This window comes from Podarcis tiliguerta (genome assembly GCF_965153285.1).
Source record: "Podarcis tiliguerta genome assembly, chromosome: 13".
Taxonomy (NCBI): Eukaryota; Metazoa; Chordata; class Lepidosauria; order Squamata; family Lacertidae; genus Podarcis; species Podarcis tiliguerta.
In genome coordinates, this window is record NC_139546.1 from 53,099,160 (window position 1) to 53,122,554 (window position 23,395).

The following is a 23,395-nucleotide window of genomic DNA, read 5'->3' on the forward strand; positions in this document are numbered from 1 at the left end:
GCCTGTGAGGAAAACAACTCGGGAGGAGGAGGCAACAGGTGAAAAACTCCACCTCGTAAACCCCACAGTGGCAAATCTCGCCACAACAATCCAGCCCTGCACATCACCAACCATGACTCACCAAGTTCCCTTTTAACTGCAAGAAACAGGAGCCACAAGCACACTCACGCACGCAAACGAAAAAGCCTACTGCTACGCTCAGCAAGAGGGCAAACAGGCCTCGGACAGGCACCCCTCCCAGGTGCCATCTGCAAAGGGGGGCATTTTAGGCAAATCCATCAGCTGCAGCAGGCGCAGCATGAAGGTTAAAAGGAAAGGAGGAGGAAAGTTACTTCTCCCATCGCTGTATCCCCAGAGCCACCTTGCAAGCAAGGACAGTAAAATCTTCCTCTTTAAAAGGGTCATTTTTCAAAGCATTACAAAGAGCCTGCTGATCAGGGTATTGGTATTTATAAGCAGTTATGCCTGGTACTAAATGGGGCTTCATAAGAAAGGCAGATCCCTGCAGAAAGGAGCTTCCAGTATATCAATCATTTTCACTGCCGTGGGAGGAAGGCAACAGAGGAAGGAAAGGGAGAGGTGATCCCAGTCTCTCCTGTACCCTCCAGTTTCTGAGCAAGGAACTCGCAGAGGAAAGCATGAAGACCCGAGCTGAGCTATGGGGACCCCAGGGGCTCCAGAACACCAAAAGGCACACTTTTAAAAGCGGGCCTGAAATATAGCAAGGCAACAATTATCCCAAAACTGTCAGGTAACAGTGACACTGAACGACCAGGGCGATACTCTACCGGGGTAAAGCGAATTCAGCAAATTCAGGTGGCAAGAGTTATTACGGATGACGAATATTCATAGAGCAAGTTAGATTGCGCAGGCTAGCTAACAACCACGGAACCAGCCCAGTCGAAGGTGGGAGCTGCCTGCCAGTTTAGGGGTTAAAAAAGCCTTTTAAAAATCAGCAGGAAGGAGATTGCAGGGCCCAGAAAGAAGGCTTTATAAACACAGAACCTCGAAAGGAAACGGCGGGGTGGGAGAGGTGGAGGGGGGAAAGGTCTGCCGGCCCATTAGCACAATCCGGCTTTTTAAAGCGCACCCTTGTGCCCCCCCCCCGCCCTAAAATATGTGCGTGTTCCGATTGGGAGCCAGAAAGCAAGATAGGCAGGGAGAAGGTGGGCGTCTCCCCACCCCCTGCTTTGCCCACCCCACCATCCATTTGCTGGGGGGCTGGCTCTCCCTAATCTCCCCCCCCAGCAGCTGATCTAGAGAGGGCAACCCCCACCCACAAAAAACGACTGCAGCAACCAGGAGGGAAGAAGGGAGGGCTGCGTCGTGGGGGGGGGGGCCAGAAGGAGAGAGGAGGAAGAGGCGAGCCCGCCCCCTCCCCCCCCCCCGGTGCTGCAGGTTGCCGGGGGGGGGGGATGACACGGCAGGGCTCGCCCCTGCAGCAGAGGCATGGCGGGGGGGGGGGCCTCGCCGACGCCTTCCAACCCGGGCACCCTCCTGGCGCCCCCCCAACCCACGGACTGCACCGAGGGGGGCGTCACAGCTGCAGCCCCCGCCTCACCCCTCCCAGCCCCACGGAAGAAATTTTTTTTGGGGGGGTTAGTCTGTGTCATTCCTGTTCCCTCCCCCTCCCCTGACCTTTGACCCCCCTCCCTGCCCCCCCCCGCTCACCCTGAGGGCGGAGAGGTCGATGTCGTCGAGGCTGCGGGCGGGGGCCGGGTCGGCCATGGCGGGCGGCGGCTGCTCGTCCCCCCTCCCTCAGTGCTGCTGCTGCTGCTGCTGCCGCGGCCCCATCTTCTTCCTCCTCTTCCTCCCTCGCTTCCTCGCTCTTCTTCTTCCCCTCACGGAGCGACGGACGGACTGACAGGCGCCAGGGAGGGAAAAGCAGCGCCGCACTGCGCAGGCGCGGCGGCGGGGAGAGGCGGCTCCCGCGCAGGCGCCTGGAGGGCCCGGAAGAGGCGGGGAGCGGCGGAAGTCACGGCGCGGAGAGGGCCTGGGCGGCGCAGGCGCAGAGGGGCGTGCGCGGAAGGCGAAGGGTGGCGGAAGGGACGTGAAAGCACGTACGGGGGGCGGGGACTTGCACGTCGTCGAATACTGCACGCTCCAGGGAAGTGTGGCGGAAGTCGGAGGGGCGACGCTAGTGCTCCCAGGCGCATGCTCCGTGGAGCGGCGCGGGGAGCCGGGTTTTCCCGCCTTTTTCTAGCGGCGGTTTTTCGTGAGGTGAAAAAGCCCCACAGATTCGTCGCCTGAAGAAACTCGAGGGCCAAAAACACCTGAGGCGCCCAGACATTGTCCCTGTCGAGGTCCATATTTCCACAGAAAACACCACCTAACGCCGCCTAAAACAATTAAAACTGCCGCTCTCGTTTTAATGCATCAATTGGATTACTTTGTGTAATCTTCACCCTGCCGCTTCGCAGGCGGCTTCTTAGCGCTTCAGAAATAACCACAGCGCCATCGCAAACAACACGGCCCAAAATAAAGATTGCATTTACTATTATTTTGCTTCGTAAAATGAATACACTGCTTTGTTATTACTCTTTATTAAATTGGATTGCTTTTTGAAAAACAAACCCAAAAGAAGTTTGCCAAAAGAAGAGGACAAGAAAATCATTAATAAATGCAAAAAATAAAGGTGCACCAGCATTTTGGATCTCTTGTTTAAATTTTAAATAAAGATGGGCCCCTGTTACTGCTCTGAGGGAGACGGAGCCGATTCAGCGCCTGGGACAGGCAGCTGTGTTTTAAATATCCGGCCGTTTGTCAAAGCTTTTAAATATAGACAGCCAAACGAAGACCTGGGAGAGATCAGGGTTCGAATGCTCCCACGAAGGGGCCGTGAAGCTCCTCTCAGATCTGAGAGGGACAACAGGACGTCGTGTTTTTGTTTAGAGGCAGAATTTGCTACGGATCGTCTCCCTCCTCAAATGTAGGCGATGCTAACGATCCGGATCAGCCCCGTCACCGGTCTTAGAGGGTTGCCATATTTTGAAGAGCAAAGACGCTGACGCGACGGCAGCCGTTCCAAGCAAATAAATGCAATTTGTCTCCGATTTTACCCCTGGAAAAGAGGACACATGGCCGCCCTGCCCCTGGACTATGGGGCGGAGAGCCCCCCCATCTGCCTTGTTATCATAGGAACGGCCGGATCCATTTCCCCTCCTTCCCCCCAATATGATTTTTTATTCAATTTCCAATTTTTTTTACAAACAACTTCCAGTTCAACAGTTCCACCTCCACCATGTTTCCCTTCAAAGCTTTTCCTATATGCCAATTTCTCGCCTTTACAGAGCACAGTTGCACCAGATTTGAAACGGGCCAAGATATTTGCAGCCGTCTCCGGATCCCACTGGGAGAAATGGCGACAGAAAGTCTCAGGACTAATGGAATCTTTATTATTGCTTTAAAGTGGAGTTTCTTCTTAAGGCACCGAGGAAGCAGCATCGTTCGTTTCTTGCTGCGACGGAGTAATGTTTTGCACAGTTCCTGCTGTTTCCGCTGCAGCCGAACCGGTTTCACACCCAACTTAAGGCGCCGGATTTAAACGGAAAGTGGTTCCGAAACAAGGGAGGTTGAGAGAAGCTATGGGGTGCAGAAATTGCTGGGGTGCTCCATCACAACCTCCTGGAAGCTTTCGGGTTTTTGGAAAATGAGACAGGACCGTCCTCACTTTGGAATACAAAATTAGTGCCGGCGGAAGAGAAGCGTTTTGTGGCTTTAAACCAGATTGGCGAAAGCCCTTGAACTAATTCGCAATGGCGGAAGTGACCCCAGAGGGTGGTGTCCCGTCACCCAGCTCTGGCCGATGACAAGAGTCGTTCCTTGCTGAAGAATCCAGAGAAGCCGGAGCTGCAAATGGGGGAGAGAGGCTCACGGGTCGCGTGCAGAGTGCAAATGCTCTCTGCGTGCTGCCTCCTGTTTTCCCCTCGGGGCTCCCCCCGCCTGCTGCGTCAAGTCCACACCTCCACGGGGATCATGCCCTCCTTGCTGTTGCGAGGGGGCAGGAGATACTCCTCTGCCAGGAACTCCAGGGGAAACTGGACCAGGTGGCCTTGCACCTTCTGAAGGTGGTCCCGGGCCAGGATGGGGCTCTCGGAGGCCAGGCTCTTCTTGCTGATGTGATCCTGCAGGTCCCTCCGGGACTTGACGGCGTCGGTGGGGAGGCAGGAGAAGACCTGGCGGAGAGGAGGAATTGCGGGGGGAAAGAAAACAAAATGCCCAGCATTAATAATAATAATAATAATAATATTTATACCCCGCCCTTCCAGGTTCAGAAAACCAGGCTCAGGGTTGGCTAACAACAAATTTAAAACACTTAATTGATGCAACAAAAAAAGCATAAAATACAGTATAAAACGTGAATAACAATAAATTCAGAATTCAATTTTAGGGGGGAAATCCATCCAATAAACATTAGATGATCACCAAGGCTAGCTGGCTGAATTAGTCCTACGTGGGCCAGCGAGGAGACCAGGGGAGAGTTAGCTTTGGGGTCTCAGAGCAGGTAATCTTCATAAAAGCGGAGGGGGAGGGAAGGAAGGGGAATAAAAGATCAGGCTAAGTTCAAATTGAAAGCCAGGTGGAATAGCTCTGTCTTACAGGCCCTGCGGAAGGAAGTGAAATCCTGCTGGGCCCTGGTCTCATGGGACAGAGCATTCCACCAGGTCAGAGCCACCACTGAGAAGGCCCTGGCCCTGGTGGAGGATAGCCTGACTTCCTTAGGGCCCTCTAAACTATGATTATTCATGGACCTTAAGGTCCTCCGCGGGGCAGACCGGGAGAGGCCATCCCGTAGATACGAGGTTGTTGTTCAAGGAGGTACAAACACCTGTTGGAGTCGGGGTGCTGTCCCGAAGCAAGATCCTGCTCCAAGGGAAAGCTATGGGGCAGCAATGGGGAACCTAAGACCCTCCCTGCCCAGGAGGATTTTAAGCAGAGGTCGGGTGTCTGCCTCTCTCCAGGACGCTTCCGTCGCGATTCCCGCACTGCTGGGGGCTGGACTGGATGACCCCTGGGAGTCCGCTACGCACCTTGTCGTAGATGCTGGTGTTGGACGAAGCTGTGGCTTGCCAGACGTCCCAGAAGAAGCGGTCACTGAGCGGGTCTTGAATGTCCAGGTCAGAGTCCACCCCCAAAACACACCTGCCGGCGGGGTAGGAAAAAGGGGTTTTGCCCAGGTCAGCGACACACAAAGCCGCTCTAGCCCCAGGCAGATTATTTGTTCTGGAGGGTTGAATTTAGAGAAGAGGCGACACGATAGCCGCCGATAGAGGCAAGGCAGGGAGAAACTGGAGAAAGGACAGTTTTGCTCCCTCTGTCAAAACAGCAGCAGACGTTGTGGGCAACTAAAGAGGGTGAACGTTGGGAGATGCAGAAAGATAAAGTCCTTCTTCACGCAGCCCCTCGTTGAACTATGGAACTCACCGCTGCAGGAGGCAGCAAAGCACTGACCAGGATGGCTTTCCAAGAAGATTGGGACCCTGAGTTCCTTCTCACCTGCACTGCTGTCCAGCCAGACTCCCACAGTGGGCTTGGGGGTCTCTAGGCCCCATGGCCCTGATCCCTGACTCGGTTCCTCCCTTACCCCCAGAAGACAACCCTGTGCTAAAGAGTATATGAGAAAACATTGTTCTGGAGTAAGCCTATAATGAACGATGCTTTGCAGGGTTAAAGAAAGAGAAAAACGGTGTGAAAAGTATAAAGACAATCTACCTTAGACACAACAACTTTGAAAGAGTAAAAATTTGGAGGTCTTGGAACAAAGGAAGGAAGTCAATATGTGTATATGTATGTAATGACTAGATTAGAATGATGATACGGTTTTATTTGTAGATGTGTGGGTTTTTTTTCTTTCTCTCTTTTGTTTTTACTTTTTTCTTGTTTGCACTGTTTTATTTTGGATTCAATGTTTCTAATTTTTGTTGTCATTTTGCATTGAAAATGAAAAATTAAAAAAGAAGACGACGAAGACAACCCTGCCGGCACCCACCTGAAGCAATCGAGGCGCAGGCTCAGGGCAAACTTCCCCGCCTGGTACTCCTGCCCGCCCATGACGGATGGCACCAGATCCGTGTCCTCGACCAGGACAGCCAGCTCACTGTCCCTCTTCCCCAGGAGACTCCGGTCGTTGATGTTGGCTGAGCCTTGGGGCAGGAGAAAGCAAGGGAGCCATTAAGGGAAATGAGAGGGGGGGCAGCCCACGCTGGATGCTGCAAGTGGCCTCCTGCGGGGAGAGGCGTTCCCAGGGCCCCCCTCCTCACCGATGATGACTCGCCGGTCGTCCGCAATGAGCATCTTGCTGTGGATGTAGATCAGCTCCGTCAGGAGTTTCCCCTGCAGCTCCCCGTGGGTCCTCAGCCCGCAGAAGGAGATGTAGCTCTTCCAGTCGTCCCCCACTTTTCGAGGAAAGAGGGAGAGAGGTGGGTGTTAGCGGGACAGTGTTGCGCCCGACCTGTGGGGGCTTCCCTTTCCGGTTCCAGGGGGTAAACTCTGGAGCTTGCAAAGTGCGCAGAAACAGGCACTTCAGAGCATGTGTAAAGTGCCTTTCCCCTCTGTAGGGGTGCAGAGTGTCAGGTGGGATTGCTATGAGGAATTATGAAATATGGAGCACGCCATTGTGTCCGCTATGGAAGCATGGCGTTGACTGGGTTCGATTCATTGACAATCGTTTCTGATCGAATCCCACAGCCCCCTCCACCTCTGCCATTTGCTTTCTCTACGCCTGACAGGCAAGTATAAGGATTCTGAAACACAGACCAGTTGCTTCATCAGGGATCCTCAGTACATAAGGATGTAGTTGTTAATCTTTAGGTGGATCTTAAGGGCCAGGAAGAGAGTTCACAAGGAGATGGTAAATACTGCCATCCTGTCTCTCCTGTTTATGACCTCCGGGGTTTTGCTGACTGCAATCCTCCTTTTATTCCTATTTTATTTACTGTGAACTATGTATGCATGCTCAAGTAGGAAATAGTTTCTTTGTAGTTAAAAGAATTTCTTCTGAGCTGACTTCGTCCCACGTGGGGCTTTTTGAAATACTCAGAGGAAATCTGATTGGTTCTTACGAACACCGTGTAAAAAGTTGTTTTGTGAATAAAACGACCTGGGCCAGAGGGTGGACAGGAATTATTATTATTATTGGCACTCCTCCCAGAGTCTTGCTGGTCAAGCCTCGTTTGTATTCTATTAACCAGAGTCCAATCCTTCCTTGCTTTGGGAACGCGATACCCCTTGGCCCTGTGGAAGCTGATTCTTGAATTGCAGGGGTGCCACAATTCTATGACTTAGCCCAGATAGTACCTGGGATTGTAGGAGAGGGATTTTTAGCTAGGGGCAGCATGGCACAGCCCCAAAGCAGAACCACAAGCCCCCTCTGTGTCCTCCTTCTGACTACGGTTGGCAGAGAGACACCCTGCCCCATGCAGTCTCAGGCAAAGAGTTCTGAGCTTTCTCCAGTATGTTTGGGGCTGGGAGGGGGCAGAAGAAGGCTTATCTTCCCCCCACTTACTGACTGCCTTGAGCCGGCTGACGATGGATGCCTCCCCACGGCAGAGAGTCCTGGGAAAGAGGACACGGGAAAATTAGACAGCGGAGTCACTTAGGGTGTGTCCCCCCCCCCAATGTACCTCCTTCCCCACCACCCTGTTGCCCCCCCACCCAGCTCTAGATATCAACCCAAAGCACCCCGCTGAGAATGGGGAATATGTCCTAAGGTGAAAGACTTCTGGGAAAAGATTTATAATGAGTTGAAAAAAATGTTGAAAAATGCATTTGTTAAAAAACCAGAAGCCTTTCTACTTGGAATAACAGGATTGGAATTGCCCAGAAAAGATGTTAGATTGTTTTTGTATGCCACTACAGCGGCAAGACTGCTATTAGCTAAAAAATGGAAATCTCAAGAAATACCAACGGCAGAAGAATGGCAGATGAAGATGCAGGAGTTTTTGGAGCTGGCCGAACTGACTGGGAGAATCCGCAATCAGAAAGAGGAGGAGTACCAAGAAGATTGGAAGAAATTTAAAGACTATTTAGCCAAATATTGTAATATAAGATAATTAGAAGATACTTGAAAGTACCAAATAGGCTTAGGAATGAAATAAGAATGAATTGTTAAGTATTGTGGATTTCGATTACTAAGAAAAGACTAGAAGATAGTAAATTGAGAGAGTTAATTTTATTTTCAGAAAGAGGATATTGGATAGCTGTTACAAGGTGATACAATGAAACTCAGGGGGGATTTGAAGAAGTCAGTTAACAATGGAAATTAAAAGGAACTTTGGAAGGAATATGTGTATATTTTTGTTTCTCCCCCCCCCCCTTTTAGTATTGTACTGTGTCTTCTTTTGTATGCTCTATATGTTATACTTGTTAAAATCAATTAAAAAAAATTGGGGGGGGGGGAGAGAATATGGACAGACCCTCCCAGCCTGTCTTGGGGACCCTCCTTGACACCTTGAGATAGGGTGGGGTGCAAAGCAAAAACCTTGTGAAACAACATCTTAGGGGAAATGGGGAATGGCAGCGGCGGGGGGGGGGGGGGATAATCTACAGTGCAATCGCATCTTGCGCAGGGGTTTGCCTCCAAGGGTTCCGCCTATACATGAAAACCCTGGAGACCCAAATCCTTGGAGCTGCCCCATGGCTAGTGGGTGAGGGGGTGAGAGAGGTTGGTGGGGGACCCAATACTCTCCAGACCTAGTGCTGAGCAGGCCTTGCCCCCAAGCAAGGTGGAGAGAGAGCAGGAAAGCTCTTTTCAAGTAGCCCTGCTGCAAAAAAAGAGTTCTGAAGCTCTCTTCCTTTCTCGGGGGGCAGTGTGCTGGGGCTGGGAAGCTCTGAAAGATCTGGTGGGGACCTGTGACACTTGCACGAAATCTCACGAGAACCTGAGAGGATGGTGTGAGATCTCTCAGGGATCTGGGAAGCTTGCACAAGATCTTGGGGGGATCTGCTTTGCCCAGAACTGGCGCACTGAGCAGGCCTTGCTCTTCAAGGAAAACCAACAGCTTAAAGACGCTTTATGTGCCAGGCACCCCCAAGGGGATGTGGGGCCCAAAGTGCTTTTTCAAGCCCTCCACCTTGCTCTGGTTTATACTTGTGGGGCTTCAACCAGCTGACTTCCAGCTGCACCAGGACGACACCGCGCATGTCTAATGCGCGCAGGATGCAAAAGTGCGGTTGTCAAAAAAGCAAACGAAGCAAAACCGGTAAATTAGCATGTGATCCTGCACCCCTCGCAGTCAGCCTCCCTGCCTTTGCCCCCAGCCCCATTGCTGTGTCCTGCACCTGACCCAGCCCCCCAGCCCTACTTTCCAAACTCACCTGTAGGTAAAGTGCAGAATGGCCTGGATGGAGTTTCCTCCGCCCTGGGCGATGTCTCCCTCAAACCCAGGCAGCAGCGGGAGCAGGACAAAGACCCGGAAGGGCTTCTTCTCACTGCAAGTGCGGGGAAAACCCCACCCGTGGTTAGTGGCTGTGGCCCCCGGAAGCACTTCCTGGCCCCCGTAAAGGTAAAGGGACCCCTGACCATTAGGTCCAGTCGTGACTGACTCTGGGGTTGCGCACTCATCTCGCTTTATTGGCCGAGGGAGCTGGCGTACAGCTTACAGGTCATGTGGCTAGCATGACTAAGCCACTTCTGGCGAACCAGAGCAGCGCACGGAAACGCCGTTTACCTTCCCGCCGGAGTGGTACCTATTTATCTACTTGCACTTTGTGCTTTCGAACTGCTAGGTTGGCAGGAGCAGGGACCGAGCAACAGGAGCTCACCCAGTCACGGGGATTCGAACCGCCAACCTTCTGATTGGCAAGTCCTAGGCTCTGTGGTTTAACCCACAGCACCACCTGCGTCCCTCCTGGCCCCCGAGTCCCCCACAAAAAAACACTTTGCGCCTGGCACCCTGGAAATGCCTCTGGGATTGCTTGGTTTTTTGTTTCCCCCATTTCAAAAATTATTTCCGCCCCCCCCCCATACCAAAACCATTATTACAGAAGTCAATATCAATTAGGTAAAAAGAGGAAGCCAGCAACAACAGTCCCTTTACAAAAAAACAATAAAACCAGCAATACTTTGAAACATGCAAAGGTTCAAGTACTGAATGCTGGTTAAAATTCACACTGGCTTTCTAAGCATCCGGGACAGGTTTGTTGGAGTGTCAACACAAGGGGGCTTGTGAAGAAGGCGCAGCAGAGACTGTACTTTTTGAGAATACTAAGGAAAAACCATCTTCCGCAGAAACTGCTGCTTGCCTTCTATCACTGTGCCATTGAGAGCGTGCTCACTTATGGCTTATGTGTGTGGTACGGAAGCTGTACTACCCAGGACAGGATGGGGTTGTGCAGGGTTGTGAAGGCAGCAGAGAGCATTGTTGGCTGCCCACTCTCCACCTTAGAGCAGATTTATGCCACAAGGTGCCATAGGAAGGCACTGGACATAGTAAGAGATCCATCACATCCTGGTCACTGTCTCTTCGAGCTCTTGCCGTCGGGACGGAGATACAGGACGATGAAGACAAGAACGAGCCGTCTTAAGAACAGCTTCTTCTCCAGAGCGATCTCGGCCCTGAATGGGAAGCCCGGACTTTGAAAGTCATCTAATCTCCCTTGCTGTATTATACTGTATTGTTTAATTAGTGTTTTTATGGAGCAGTCAAGTAATTTCGTTGTCCCCAAAGGGGGCAATGACAATAAAGATATTATTATTATTATTGAAGCAAGAATGTTTTTACATTCAGTATACAGCTGAAGGCTGACATCAATCGGCAGCGACTTCCAGAGTGTAGGGGCTGCCAGGTATAAGCACAAAATATACCTGCTCCCACCATGAACAGCATTTCAGGATTAAGGTGGCATAGCAGGGGGTTGGAGTAGATTACCCTGGGGGGGGGGGGGTCCCTTCCAACACTACAAATATCTATATGGTAGTATCTTGGTACTCAACACATTGGTACACAAATGCCAAAAACCTGGAAGTAAGTGTTCCGGTTTTTGAATGTTTTTCAGAAGCCAAAGTCCGATGCGGCTGTCAGCTATTGTTTCCGGCACGCCTGCACCAATCAGAAGCTGCGCCTTGGTTTTGGAACATTTCGGAAGTCAAACTGACTTCCAGAATGGATTAAGTTTGGCGCTTTTGTTTTTGCTATGTATTTTGCGTTTCTGAGGCTTTTTCGGTTAATTTGTTTTTGTGACTGTGTGGAACCCAGTTCAGCTACTGATTGATTGACTGATTGTGTGACTGTGGAAATGGATAAAAGCCCCCCATCCAAACAATGACTATCATCAGTGCAGATAGGAACAAAAATTAATTTTAATTTTTATCATCTACAATGCTGTCTTATTTATTTTATAGTACAGTAAGTTGATTATTGCTTTCCTTTTATGGATCAATTGTCTTGTTAGATAGTAAAATTCATGTTAAATTGCTGTTTTAGGGGTTGTTTTTAAAAGTCTGGAACAGATTAATCCGTTTTGCATTGCTTTCTATGGGAAAGCACGCCTTGGTTTTCGAATGGACTTCCGGAAAGGATTAAGTTTGAGAGCCAAGGTACCACTGTAATCAAAACAAAGGGCTCCAATAATTAGATCCACATTTCATTTTTCTTAATTCATTTAACCCTTCTCCAGCTGATCCTATTTTTCCTTTTTTTTAAAAAAGCCAAGCAATGTTATAGCTAGTTGGAATGTTATAGCTATCAGATCTCTAGCCATTTATAAAAGGAATAATCAATGCACATGTTTTTTTGCCTGGCAGGCCGGCATTCGTGTTTTGTTTTTATGGGAGCGCCTCCGAGCCGAGTTTGGGAAGGGAGCAACTTGAACCCGGAGGCCTGGAGTGTGCCCTGCAGCCCTGGAAAGGGAAGAGTTGTGCCCCACTGAGCATGTGCAGAGTGCTTACCCCGCCCCCTGCTAATGAGCCATTGCAGCCAATCTCAATTTGGGCCAAAACAGGGACAGACCTGTGGGCAAGCAGCACTCGGTCAACAATGGCGTCTCCCACGGTGTTGATCACCGAACGACCGTCTGCGCAGCTTATGAAGAACTGGTTCTGGAGCAGGAAGAAAAGAGGGTGCGTGGGTGAGGGAGGAGAGAGAGATAGAGAGAGGTGTCTGTGCTGCAAAAGACATAAACAGAAACCCCCCGCCTTTCCCTCCCAAAACCAGGGCTCCTCTTAGCTGCATGTATTGCATTAAAAAAAAGCTGCACTCTGCCCTTCCTAAGAGACCCTCTTGCTCATCTGTTATGTACTGAAGTTCTCACCCTGGGCCAGCAGGGCGATACTGTATAGTTTCCACTCAGGTCCACATATGCAAATAAGGAATTGAAAGTGACATTCAGTGATTGGATAGTTACAGATAGCTGTTACTGTTGCATTGTAGTTGAGCTCTATAAAAGCAGGTTGGCTGAACCCTTCAGCCCAGTTCTGTTCTGGGCCTGTCTGAAGAATTGCTGTGTCATCTGATATGTTCACCCACAACTTAACAGCATCTGCACCCCACTCTATGGTTCCAAGGTGGGTTGCCACCTTAAAAGCAGTTCAAAGCGAAGAGAGTTCCCGGGTTGCATGTAGAATGAATAAGGCAAGGCGATGTGTATGTCAAAATCACATCTCAGCAAGCAATGTGGTATTGAGAAGCTTCCCAAGAAGCTGTTTTAAAATCTGTAAACGCTTGCTGAACCTTTAGAAGCTTCTGGAGAAGCAGCTGAGAAGAATTTCTAGGAGCTAAAAGCAGGAATTCCTTCGCCCTGCAAAGCTCCAAGAAATATACAAAACAGCCCACATGGCGCAAAATATGTGAAAATTAGCAAATCCGCACAATTTGGATTTGTCAGAGAATCCTACTTTTCTGGGCTTCCCGCTATTTAGTGGGAAGACATTCCAATGAAAATCCTCGTTATTACATATTTTTGCCATGGCTGTTTATTTGTATATATTTTATATGTGGATGTTTTATGATGGCCTATATTTGTAATGCCTGATAAAGGTTTGGCAAAGTAAAATAAAATATACTAAAATAAAAGCAGCTCAAAGCAACTCACGCTCACGGAAATAATGACACGCTCCTCTACTGCCCCACCCACAAATTTGAATTTTTTCCCTGACTCCCATTTCCCCCATCCTTCTCCTTTGGGCCCAAAGGAAGAGGAAGAGGTCTCAGTCTCACCCCCCACCCCATAGAGTCCCCCCCTTCCGCTCACCTGTCTCAAGACCTACCTCAATGTACAGGTAGTGCTGGCTCTCTTTGATGACGCTCAGGTAGGCGTTGTAGATCGAGTGTTCGTGGAGGCCGGCTGACCAGCGGTCCACAGAGCGCAACACCTGCAGGAAACGGAGGGAGGCCAAAAAAGCTCTTTTTTTTACCTCTCCTACAGCCACAGAACGACAGCCCTGCGAGGCGGGGCAGGCCAAGCAGGAGAAGGTGCAAGAGAGAGCCCGGCTCAGCAGGCCTGGGGCCCTTCCTGTTTGCCCTCACCTTTTCACGCACCCCTCGCAATTCCCAGACGCTCTGAAAACCAAAAACAGGTCTTGCCCGGGTTGGACTAAATGACCTGGGGAGGGCCCCTTCCAACGCTACGAAAAACCAAGCTCAAAATCCGATAGGGCTGCGAGAATATCTTGCTGGATCACGTCAAAGGGGCGCACATCCGGTCTAGCATCCTGTCCCTGCGGTTGCCAGGAGACAGGCAGGTGTGGAGGACTCCCTGGTCCTGAATGGGGCAACTGTGCCCCTCCCCTGAAGGACCAGGTGTGCAGCCTGGGAGTCATTCTGGACTCACCACTGTCCATGGAGGCGCAGATCAATTCTGTGTCCAGGGCAGTGTTTATCAGCTCCATCTGGTATGCAGGATGAGACCCTATCTTGCCCTCAGACTGTCTCACCAGAGTGGTGCATGCTCTGGTTATCTCCCGCTTGGACTTCTGCCATGCGCTCTATGTGGGGCTACCTTTGAAGGTGAGCCAGAAACTACAACTAATCCAGAATGCGGCAGCTAGACTGGGGACTGGGAGCGGCCGCCGAGACCACATAACACCAGTCCAGAAAGACGTTCATTGTTTCCGAGTATGTTTCCGAGCACAATTCAAAGTGTTGGTGCTGACCTTGAAAGCCCTAAACGGCCTCGGTCCTGTATACCTGAAGGAGCGTCTCCACCCCCATCCTTCAGCCTGGACCAGTGGTGTAGCGTGGGGGGTGCAGGGGGGGCCGGGCGCACCGGGCGCAACATCTGGGGGGGCGCGCTCACACTCGCAGCTGTCTGCCCCTACCTGGCTCACTCACTCTCTCTCACTGCAGTGATGGCTGTGCGAATCCGATCCGAGCCGCCGGGTCGCCGCCCACTGTGGAGGGGAGGGTTCCAGGTGTGCGGTGCGGTGCGGAGAGAGAGCGAGGGACTATCTGGGGGAGGGACAGTGCAGCGGGGGGGGTGTGCAAATTACTTGCCTTGCCCCGGGTGCTGACAACCCACGCTACGCCACTGGCCTGGACACTGAGGTCCAGCTCCAAGGGCCTTCTGGCAGTTCTCTCATTACGAAAAGTGAGGTCATGGGGAACCAGGCAGAGGGCCTTCTCGGTAGTGGCACCCGCCCTGTGGAATGCCCTCCCACCAGATGTCAAAGAGAAAAATAACTACCAAACTTTTAGAAGACATCTGAAGGCAGCCCTGTTTAGGGAAGCTTTTAATGTTTAATAGGTTGTTGTATTTTAGTGTTTTGTTGTAAGCTGCCCAGAGTGGCTGGGGAAACCTAGCCAGATGGGCGGGGTATAAATAATAAATTATTATTATTATTATTATTATTATCATCATCATTATCATTATTATCATTATTATTATTACCAGCCAGGTGCCCGGATGGGAAATCTGCCCACGCAGAGAGCGCCACCCAGCCTCTCACCTGAACGTTGGCGGTCTGAGCCCCGGGCACGACGAACGGGACCTGCAGGGGCGTCGCTCGATGGGACTTGGGGAGCAGGTAGGGGTAGTTCTGCCCTTTGTACTTGGGCTTCACGGTCTGGGGGGAAGAAAAGCAGAAGGAGGGTTTGCCACAACAGCTGCGAGAATATTACGAGCAAAGAATTGGAAGAACAAGATCTACCAACTACAGTGGTGCCTCGCAAGACGAAATTAATTCGTTCCGCGAGTCTCTTCGTCTAGCGGTTTTTTTCGTCTTGCGAAGCAACCCTATTAGCGGCTTAGCGGCTTAGCGCTATTAGCGGCTATTAAAGGCTTAAGGGATTAGCGGATTAGCTGCTCAAAGGCTATTAGCAGTTCAGCGGCTTAGAAAAAGGGGGTGGGGAGCGGAAAAAAATCTCAAGACTCGCAAGACATTTTCGTCTTGCGAAGCAAGCCCATAGGGAAATTCGTCCTGCGAAGCGCATCGAAAAACGGAAAACCCTTTCGTCTAGCGGGTTTTCCGTCTTGCGAGGCATTCGTCTTGCGGGGCACCACTGTATCAAAGAATGGCAGATGAAGATGACGGACTGACCGGGAGACTCTGGGACCAGAGAGAAGAGACGGTGGAAGAAGAAGTTTAAATAATATTTGAAAAAATATGTTAATATTTAAATCCTAGAATAGCTTTGGAAGCGGATATAGGCTGTAGGGTTAGAAGTAGAAGACAGTGCATTTTAAAAGTGTATTATTTGTAAGTGATAAAATGTGAAGGTTTTTATGGTAAATGTAAGCGTGATAAAAAAATGGTTAAAAAATATGATATATGTAAACTGCTAAAGATGAGGTAAAGTGAAAATCAGATAGGGGGGACTTGGGAAGCCCACCTAACAATGTTTAGAAAAAATAAGGATAAGAATGGTTTGTATTGTTTGTTTTTCTGTTTGTGTTGCTTCGTTGTGTTATAAAATGAATAAAAAAAATTGGGAAAAGAAAGGAAAATCAGGAGGGGGGAGACACCCCCCAGAAGCATCTTTGCCCAGCAGAGGCAGCCGTCGAGTCCCGAATCTGCTGCACTCAGACAGTCTTAACCCTGGAATTGTATGTATTTGCAAGGGGGGGGTTATTGGCTGGGGGGGGGCAGAAGAGATATTTGTCGGCTCTGCCGGCAGATCTGGGGGTGGGGGTGGGGGTGCTGTTCAGCCCCACCATCTCTACACACCTTCCCCTCAACATGCACCTGCAAACACCTGAAGGGCTGCCCCACGGAAGATGGAGCAAGCTACCGTATTTTTCGCTCCATAAGACACACTTTTTTCCTCCTAAAAAGTAAGGGGAGATGTCTGTGCGTCTTATGGAGCGAATGTGTGGTCGGTCGCTGGCTCCCTTTTCGCCCCCTTGCCCAGGCCTCAATTGTCGAATGTTCTGCAGACGGAGGCTGTTTGTTTCCCCAGCGACACGTGACTATTATCTGTCTGGAAACTGTAGAAACAGCTCCCTTTCCTTTCCTAAAGAAGCTGCAGAACTGTCAGTTGAAGCCCATAAAAACAGGATTTTTTCCCTTTGCAAAAGAAGCTGCACAACTGTGAGCTAATCCTCAAAAAACCGGGGCTTTCCCCCTTTCCTCCTCTGAAAACTAGGTGCCTCTTATGGTCAGGTATGTCTTATGGAGTGAAAAATACGGTAGTTTCGGAGGGCAAGATCCAAACTGCAAGAAGGGACAATTCTGCAATTCTCTACATTTCTGCAATTCCGCGACTCACCTTGGTGAAGTTCCATCGCTGGATGAAGTGTCGTGCGACGTCCCGGGCGGCCAGGCCGTGAACGGCCACCCCAACGTCCCTCCATGGCATCCGGGGAGTCTGGCACCTGTCAATGAAATCTGACCCACACCTGCTGTTAGCCCCCCGGGCAGCAGGATCGGGGAGGGGCTGGGGCCCTGGAAGCCCCCACTATCAGGCCCCCTTGGGCCCGATCCAGCAGCCAGGCTTAAGGGGAATTGCAAAGTGGAGACATTGCAGAGGCTGGCAGAATCGCCTCCTCCCTCCTTACACCTGCCCCTGGGTGCTTCCCCACACACCAGACCCAGTGATGGACCATGGGGCTTTGTTTTGGGGGGACAGGAATATGCACGGCATAGTAGGGTAGAGAGGAAATTTTCTCCCCTCTCTCCTCTAACACTGGACATCCAGCGAAGGTGAATCTTTGAAGATTTTTTTTTAAATAATGTCATTCAAAACACAGCGCACAGCTGAACTATGGAACTCCTTGCAAAACTGACGGGAAGAGTTAGAGGAGTATTGAGCCAGAAAATATTCGGAGAATGGAGAATATTTAAGGGTTATATAAGATCATATTGTACCAACCACACCAGATTAGCAGAACTTGAGTGATACTTGTAAACACAACAAATAGCCGTTTGTGGACGGGAACAATATTAAAGAATATACAACTGTGCAGAAAAAAATAATGACGGTATAAACAGTACAACGAGAATGATTGGAAGACTCGTTTTGTCAGAAGTCTTTTGTATTTAATTAAGTATTACTTAGGAAGATTAAAGGGGTTTTTTATGTACGTAAATTTGCTTTTTCTGCTTTCTTTTTCCTGTATTTTCTTCTGTTCTATTTTCTTAATTGTTTTTTCTTTAATTTTCTTTTTGTAGTATGAGGTTGTAAATTCTTTGTATAAGTGTTTAATTTAAATTAATAAAGGCAGCAGTTGCTGGAAGCTGCAGGGGGGGCTCCAATCTTGCTTGGGGGGGCTTCCCTTTGGGGTCCCTGGGTGGCTACTGGAGCTGGGCTAGATGGGCCTGATTCTGCAGACACTACTTACGCCTAGAAGCTGAGGGAGGGGTAACTTCCCAAGACGTAGAAGCAAATAAAATTCTTTTTTGGGGGGGGTTGCACCAGTACAGCTGCCCCTACCACCTTGCAACTTTGGGGGAGTGTTGGTGTGTGGGTGCTTGCTTATCCCCAGAGAGCAGCCATCCCTCTGTGTCTGCACCCCCCTGACCCCCAACACCCCCACCACTCAAAGCCAAGGGCCACCGTGGCTCTGCTCCTAAGAGCATCCGCTTTGGAGGCGCAAGGTCCTGGGTTCGATTCCTGACAGCCCCTCCAGGTAGGGCTGGGAGGGACCCCCTGCCTCAAACCCCAGTCCACAGCTGCAATGGACCCCCATAAATTTACACAAAACAAATTAAATACCATGAAAATCCCTGAAACGAGAAGTAATCAGCCTTTAACACCAGCATCTAGACCATGGGACCATGTTCTTGAGTTTGTTCAAAATCTAAAACAGCTTATCTTGTACTCCTTTCTTTGAATTTGTGCTATGTAGGTTCTTTAAACCTTTTTGTAAAGGCAATACTAGCGTTTTCACAGCTGAGTCCTCAGCTCCTTATTACCACTGCTTGGCTTTCTCCAAATAGGGCTCAGTCTAAAACTTTTCTGTAAACTCAAAAAAATGTTTCAGCCCTGTTCTTGAGTTTGTTTAAAATCATTTAAGGTTTATGATTTCTCTATTTCCTTCTGCAGAAGCTGAACAGTTCACTGAAACGAGGTTTGCAGCCGGCATCCCGTTAAGGCTTTGTTCGATTCTAGGCTTTCCTTAAACCTGTTGATTTTTGTTATTTGGTTTAATTCTGTACGATAATATTTCCAGCCGATTACTTCTCGTTTTGGGGATTTCCAACGGTATTTCATTTGTTTTGTTTAAGTTCTCGGTTCCGCGACTGTCTTTTTTCTACTGCAACGGACCCCCGTGGCAGCTCCCAGTTTTGGGGTGGGGCGGGAAGGTAAACATGGTTTTGGGGCACCCCCGCTTTACCCGGGTTCGACCCCCCCCAGCCCCCTCACCCACCTTCGAAGGGTCTGTCCAGCTGCACCCAGTCCTTGGCAATGAGGTTGCTGTAGTCCTTGCCCAGCCAGAGCCGCTGGTTGGTGGCCAGGTCAACGGGGGCTTCGTCCCCCCCCGGAAGGGCAGCCCCTCCGCCCTGAGAGAGAGAGGGGGTCAGCGGGGGGAGAAGGTGGCTACCAGCGTCCCTGTGGGGAGGGAGGGGGCGAAAGAGGGAGAGGGAAAGCAAGAAGAGGAGAGGAGGAACGAGTCAGAAACAGATGACAGGGAGAAAGAGAAAAGCAAAAAAAGGGCGTTCCTGGGCTCGGTGGCCACTAGGTGGCGCCCATGTGCCTTCTCTGAACCCGCTTGCCTGCCAGTCATTGGCCGAGTGTGGCTGTGATGTCACGGAATGCAGACGAATCAGAACAGCAGCTGCAGAGGAAAGCAAGAGGGAAAAGAGCGGAAGAGGAAAGCGAAAAGAGGGTGATGGAAGCGTTCCTGGGCTTGGCGGCCACTAGGTGGCGCCCATGTGCCTGCTCTGAACCCGCTTGCCTGCCAGTCATTGGCCGAGTGCAGCTGTGATGTCACGGAATGCAGACGAATCAGAACAGCAGTTGCAGAGGAAAGCAAGAGGGAAAAGAGCGGAAGAGGAAAGCAAAAAGAGGGTGATGGAAGCGTTCCTGGGCTTGGTGGCCACTAGGTGGCACATATTTGCCTGCTCTGAACCTGCTTGCCAGGCATTGGCCAAGTGTGGCTGTGATGTCATGGAATGCAGACGAATCAGAACAGCAGTTGCAAAGGAAAAAGGGCGTCAGAACTCGCAGGCAGCTCATGAGCCAAGGGCATAGTCCTTATGGCACACAGGGAATAAGGCCTGAAGGCAAACTTTTGGGGAGATGCAGACAATTTGGTGCTGGGCCAACGCGTTTGGGGGCTCAGGGAGAGCCAAGAACAGAGAGAAAGCCATTGAGAGGGGGGAACGAGACTGGGGGTCTGCGGAAAAAGGGGACAGCAAGGAGAGGGACCCCCCAACCCTACCTTGGGGGCCGGGCAGTCGTCGCCCTCCAGGTCCGCCAGGCGGTACTCGTGGGTGTCCCAGCGCCCATAGGCCAGATCCAGGCCGCCCAGAAAGGCCACGGACTGGTCCACCACCACCAGTTTCTCATGGTGGGCCCACAGGAAGATGATGGAGGAGACGTGGTCAGGGTGGCGCATCACCTGTGGGGGGGGGCAGAGAGACATTTCAGGGTGGCTCAGTCCTGTGTGCGGGTCTGGGAAGCCCACCCAGCCACCCTCTTGCCCCGAGGCAGTGTGGTGGAGTGGTTAGAGGGTTAGACCTGGGAGACACCAGGGTTCAAATCCCACCCCCTGGGCTGCGAAGTTTCTGGGGGTGGCCAGTTCCTGCCTCTCAGACTTCACAGGCTTAGAATAATAGAATAATTTGGTAACATACAGACAGATAGTTTAAGGATTTTATAATATGCGGAGAACAGGTCGGCTATTCTAGCCAACCTAACCAGAAGGAGGAGGAGTATCAGGAAGAGTGGATTAAATTTAATGATTATCTAGTTAAATTTGTTAAGCTAAATTAACTGAAAATAGCTTGCAGAGACTTAATTGGCTTAGGATTTTATTTATGTTAAGTGATGAATTAATATGTTTAATTCCATAAGGTGAAGATTTAAGGATGTTAATGTTTAAGTTAAATTTCATAAGAATTGGGATTTGGAAATCCGTTAAAAGGACATGCAATGAAATTCAACCAAGGAGAAGCGAGGAAGTCACTTAACAAAGTTAATAAGTGTAATTTTCAATAAGGCTATGATTTATGTTTGTTTGTCTTATGTGTTTGTTTGTTTATAATATTGTGAAAACTGATAAATTTTTTTGGGAGGGAAATATAATATGCGGAGAATAACATGTGCTGAAAAGCCAGAGAGGGGAGGTGAGGGAAGGGTGGGTTTTTCTTGGGGAGGGGGGAGGGAAAATGGGGGGGGGACGAGGATGATATGTCTTTGATAAATTGTTATGCTGAAATTATTAATAAATGAATTGTTCAAATAAATAAAAACATAAACGTGAATAGAATTAACTCTTAAGTTACAAATTGAATGATCCCTGCTGTTGCACTTTCAGCAATTAAATGATTTGCCATTGTGGGAGAAAGGTTGTTTTCTGCTGCTCCAGAGAAGCGGACACGGAGCAATGGATCCAAACTACAAGAAAGAAGATTCCACCTAAACATTAGGAAGAACTTCCTGACAGTAAGAGCTGTTTGACAGTGGAATTTGCTGCCAAGGAGTGTGGTGGAGTCTCCTTCTTTGGAGGTCTTTAAGCAGAGGCTTGACAACCATATGTCAGGAGTGCTCTGATGGGGTTTCCTGCTTGGCAGGGGGTTGGACTCGGTGGCCCTTGGGGTCTCTTCCAACTCTATGATTCTATGATTCTAAGAAGAAGAATAGAATAATAGGATTGTAGAGTTGGAAGGAACCCAAGGGTCATCTAGTCCAACCCCCTGCAATGCAGGAATCTCAGCCAGACCTCGGCTTAAAAATCTCCAATTTGTAGCATGAAGCCATGAGTTCAAGTCCTGCCGTCTGGAGCAGCTTGCTCCATCTTCCATGCCCTTGAGATACCTGAAGATGGCTCTCATATCTGAAGGCAGCCCTGTTTAGGGAAGCTTTTAATATTTGATACATTACTGTATTTTAATATTTTGTTGGAATCCGCCCAGAGTGGTTGGGGAAGCCCAGCCAGATGGGTGGGGTATAAATAAATTATTATTATTATTATTATTATTATTATTATTATTATTATTATTATTATTACTCCTCTCAGTCTCCTCTTCCCCAGGCTAAACATACCCAGCTCCTTCAACCGTTCCTCACCAGGCTTGGTTCCCAGATCATCTTCACTGTTGTGTTGAGGACTAGGAACTTGCAGCGACCAGGGTTCAAGTCTGACCTTGGAGGCCTGCCCCTGGGAACTGCCCAGTGTGGCACGAACGGTGGGTCTGTGGGGCTACGGCCATTTGGGAGACACAGAGACAGAACAGCGGGAAGAGGGCAAACCCCCCGGTGCGAATTTGCCCCGGCCGGTTGTGCAAAAGTGTGTGTGGGGGGGGGGGTCCCCTTACCTTGATGTTGGGGTGCAGCAGCATGAGGGCCCGTTTGCTGTAGTCGCTGTTGATGCCCAAGGCCAAGCCCACCTCCTTGAAGAGCAGCACACAGATGCGCACCCCCTGCTCCTGAAAGGATGGCAGGAGGGCAGAGTTGAGAGGGGGGCACCCAGCGGTCATCCAGCCCAACCCCACGAAAAAGCAGGACGCACAGCTCAAGAGGCAAGGGGAAAAGATGGAGGGGCGCAGGAAGACAGCAGCAGCTGCGATGTGGGGTGGGGAGGGGAAAGGAAAGAATAAAGGCGCCCCCACCCAACCCCAAACCTCAGGCGGGGGGGGGCTGCTCACCGCTTTGTGTTTCAAAAGGAGGTCTAGCCTCCACTCGTCCGACTGGGCCGGGCGCTTCATGTAGATCTCCGGGCTGAGCCTGGGAATCACAGAATAATCGTGGCGTTGGAAGGGACCCCCGGAGCTCATCTAGTCCAGCCCGCTGCAACGCAGGGAGGGAAAAGAGTGGGGCTGGGGGCTCCATCCCGCATTTAGCATGGCCGCACGGGCTGCATTTAAAAGCAAGAGGGCCCCCCCCCTCGGATCATTTGAACTGATTTTATAACGAATTGATTTTAGAATGCTGTATTGTTTTACTGTTGTTAGCTGCTCTGAGCCTGGCTTCGTCTGGGGAGGGCAGGATATAAATAAAATATTATTATTATTATTATTATTATTATTATTATTAGCCCCCGTTGCCCATTCAATTGGGATTTGCCTAGAAGCTGAGTTGTGAGCCATCCTGTGAGCTGAAGGGTGGAATATAAATTTAATAAATAATATTAGATGCTGCCCTCTGGCTGGGCACAGAAACCTCGCACCCGGGTCTCCCACAGGCCGGCCTTGCGGAGAGGAGAGCAGGGAGGGGATCACGGTGTCCATTTCTGGCCCCCCTATTTTGGGACCAGGAATATCTTTTTTCCAAAAAAAAGGAGAGAACCTATTTATTATGATGATTAATTACATTTGTATAGCACCCATAGATCTCTGTTGGCAGGCAGTTCCACAAAATATGGAGATTGGGGGGGGGGACACTTTGGGAAGCTAAGCACCTCCCCACTTCCGAGGCCGGGTGGCCCCCAACCAAAGACACCCCCCCCGGCACTGACCACCAGTCCGTGATGAAGATCTCCTCTTTCGCCTGCGCCACGGCCTCCGCCACCGCCGCAAAATACCCGGCACCGTTCACAAACCTAAAAGTGGGTCACAGAGAAAGAGAAGGGTGAGTGTGTGGGGGAGAGAGAGTTTGGGGGGCTGAGGACCCGCCTGCCCTGCCCATGCCCCCCCCCAGCGCTCACCAGCGGGCAGGGGTCTCCTTGCGAGGGGGCACAAAGCCCTGGTGGCGATGCAGCCGCAGGAAATCTCTGCCCTTGCCCTCGGCCAGTTCGGTTATCTCCTGGCACCACCAGCAGGCCTGGCGGTAGCTGCTGCACTTCAGGATGAGAGACCTGGGTTGGGAATAATAATAATAATAATAATAATAATAATAATAATAATAATAATTTATTATTT

At 50.3% G+C, this 23,395-nt stretch overlaps 2 protein-coding genes and 1 long non-coding RNA gene across 13 annotated transcripts in view; 1 reads left to right on the forward strand and 2 right to left on the reverse strand.

Annotated features, from left to right (window-relative positions):
* The window catches only part of MINK1 (misshapen like kinase 1), a 57,232-nt gene extending 55,343 nt beyond the window's left edge, over positions 1–1,889 (reverse strand). For all 10 annotated transcript variants that reach the window (XM_083410035.1, XM_083410034.1, XM_083410031.1 and 7 more), the window contains exon 1: positions 1,672–1,889. In XM_083410035.1, the coding sequence (XP_083266161.1) occupies positions 1,672–1,728 (57 nt within the window). In that variant the 5' untranslated portion in view covers positions 1,729–1,889. The remainder of the gene's footprint in view (positions 1–1,671) is intronic.
* LOC310663235 overlaps positions 1–6,949 on the forward strand; it is a 56,298-nt gene extending 49,349 nt beyond the window's left edge. Inside the window, exon 3 of the long non-coding RNA XR_014504414.1 lies at positions 6,811–6,949. This is a non-coding gene — a long non-coding RNA (uncharacterized lncRNA). The remainder of the gene's footprint in view (positions 1–6,810) is intronic.
* Positions 2,528–23,395, reverse strand: part of PLD2 (phospholipase D2) — a 39,450-nt gene continuing 18,582 nt past the window's right edge. For both annotated transcript variants that reach the window (XM_083410111.1, XM_083410110.1), the window contains 16 exons: positions 23,182–23,331; positions 22,993–23,076; positions 22,184–22,262; positions 21,854–21,964; positions 19,756–19,935; positions 18,742–18,874; positions 16,641–16,759; positions 14,882–14,998; positions 13,205–13,309; positions 11,949–12,037; positions 9,316–9,429; positions 7,505–7,554; positions 6,261–6,395; positions 5,990–6,143; positions 5,031–5,142; positions 2,528–4,175 (listed from right to left, as the gene is read on the reverse strand). In XM_083410111.1, the coding sequence (XP_083266237.1) occupies positions 3,951–4,175; positions 5,031–5,142; positions 5,990–6,143; positions 6,261–6,395; positions 7,505–7,554; positions 9,316–9,429; positions 11,949–12,037; positions 13,205–13,309; positions 14,882–14,998; positions 16,641–16,759; positions 18,742–18,874; positions 19,756–19,935; positions 21,854–21,964; positions 22,184–22,262; positions 22,993–23,076; positions 23,182–23,331 (1,957 nt within the window). In that variant the 3' untranslated portion in view covers positions 2,528–3,950. The remainder of the gene's footprint in view (positions 4,176–5,030; positions 5,143–5,989; positions 6,144–6,260; positions 6,396–7,504; positions 7,555–9,315; positions 9,430–11,948; positions 12,038–13,204; positions 13,310–14,881; positions 14,999–16,640; positions 16,760–18,741; positions 18,875–19,755; positions 19,936–21,853; positions 21,965–22,183; positions 22,263–22,992; positions 23,077–23,181; positions 23,332–23,395) is intronic.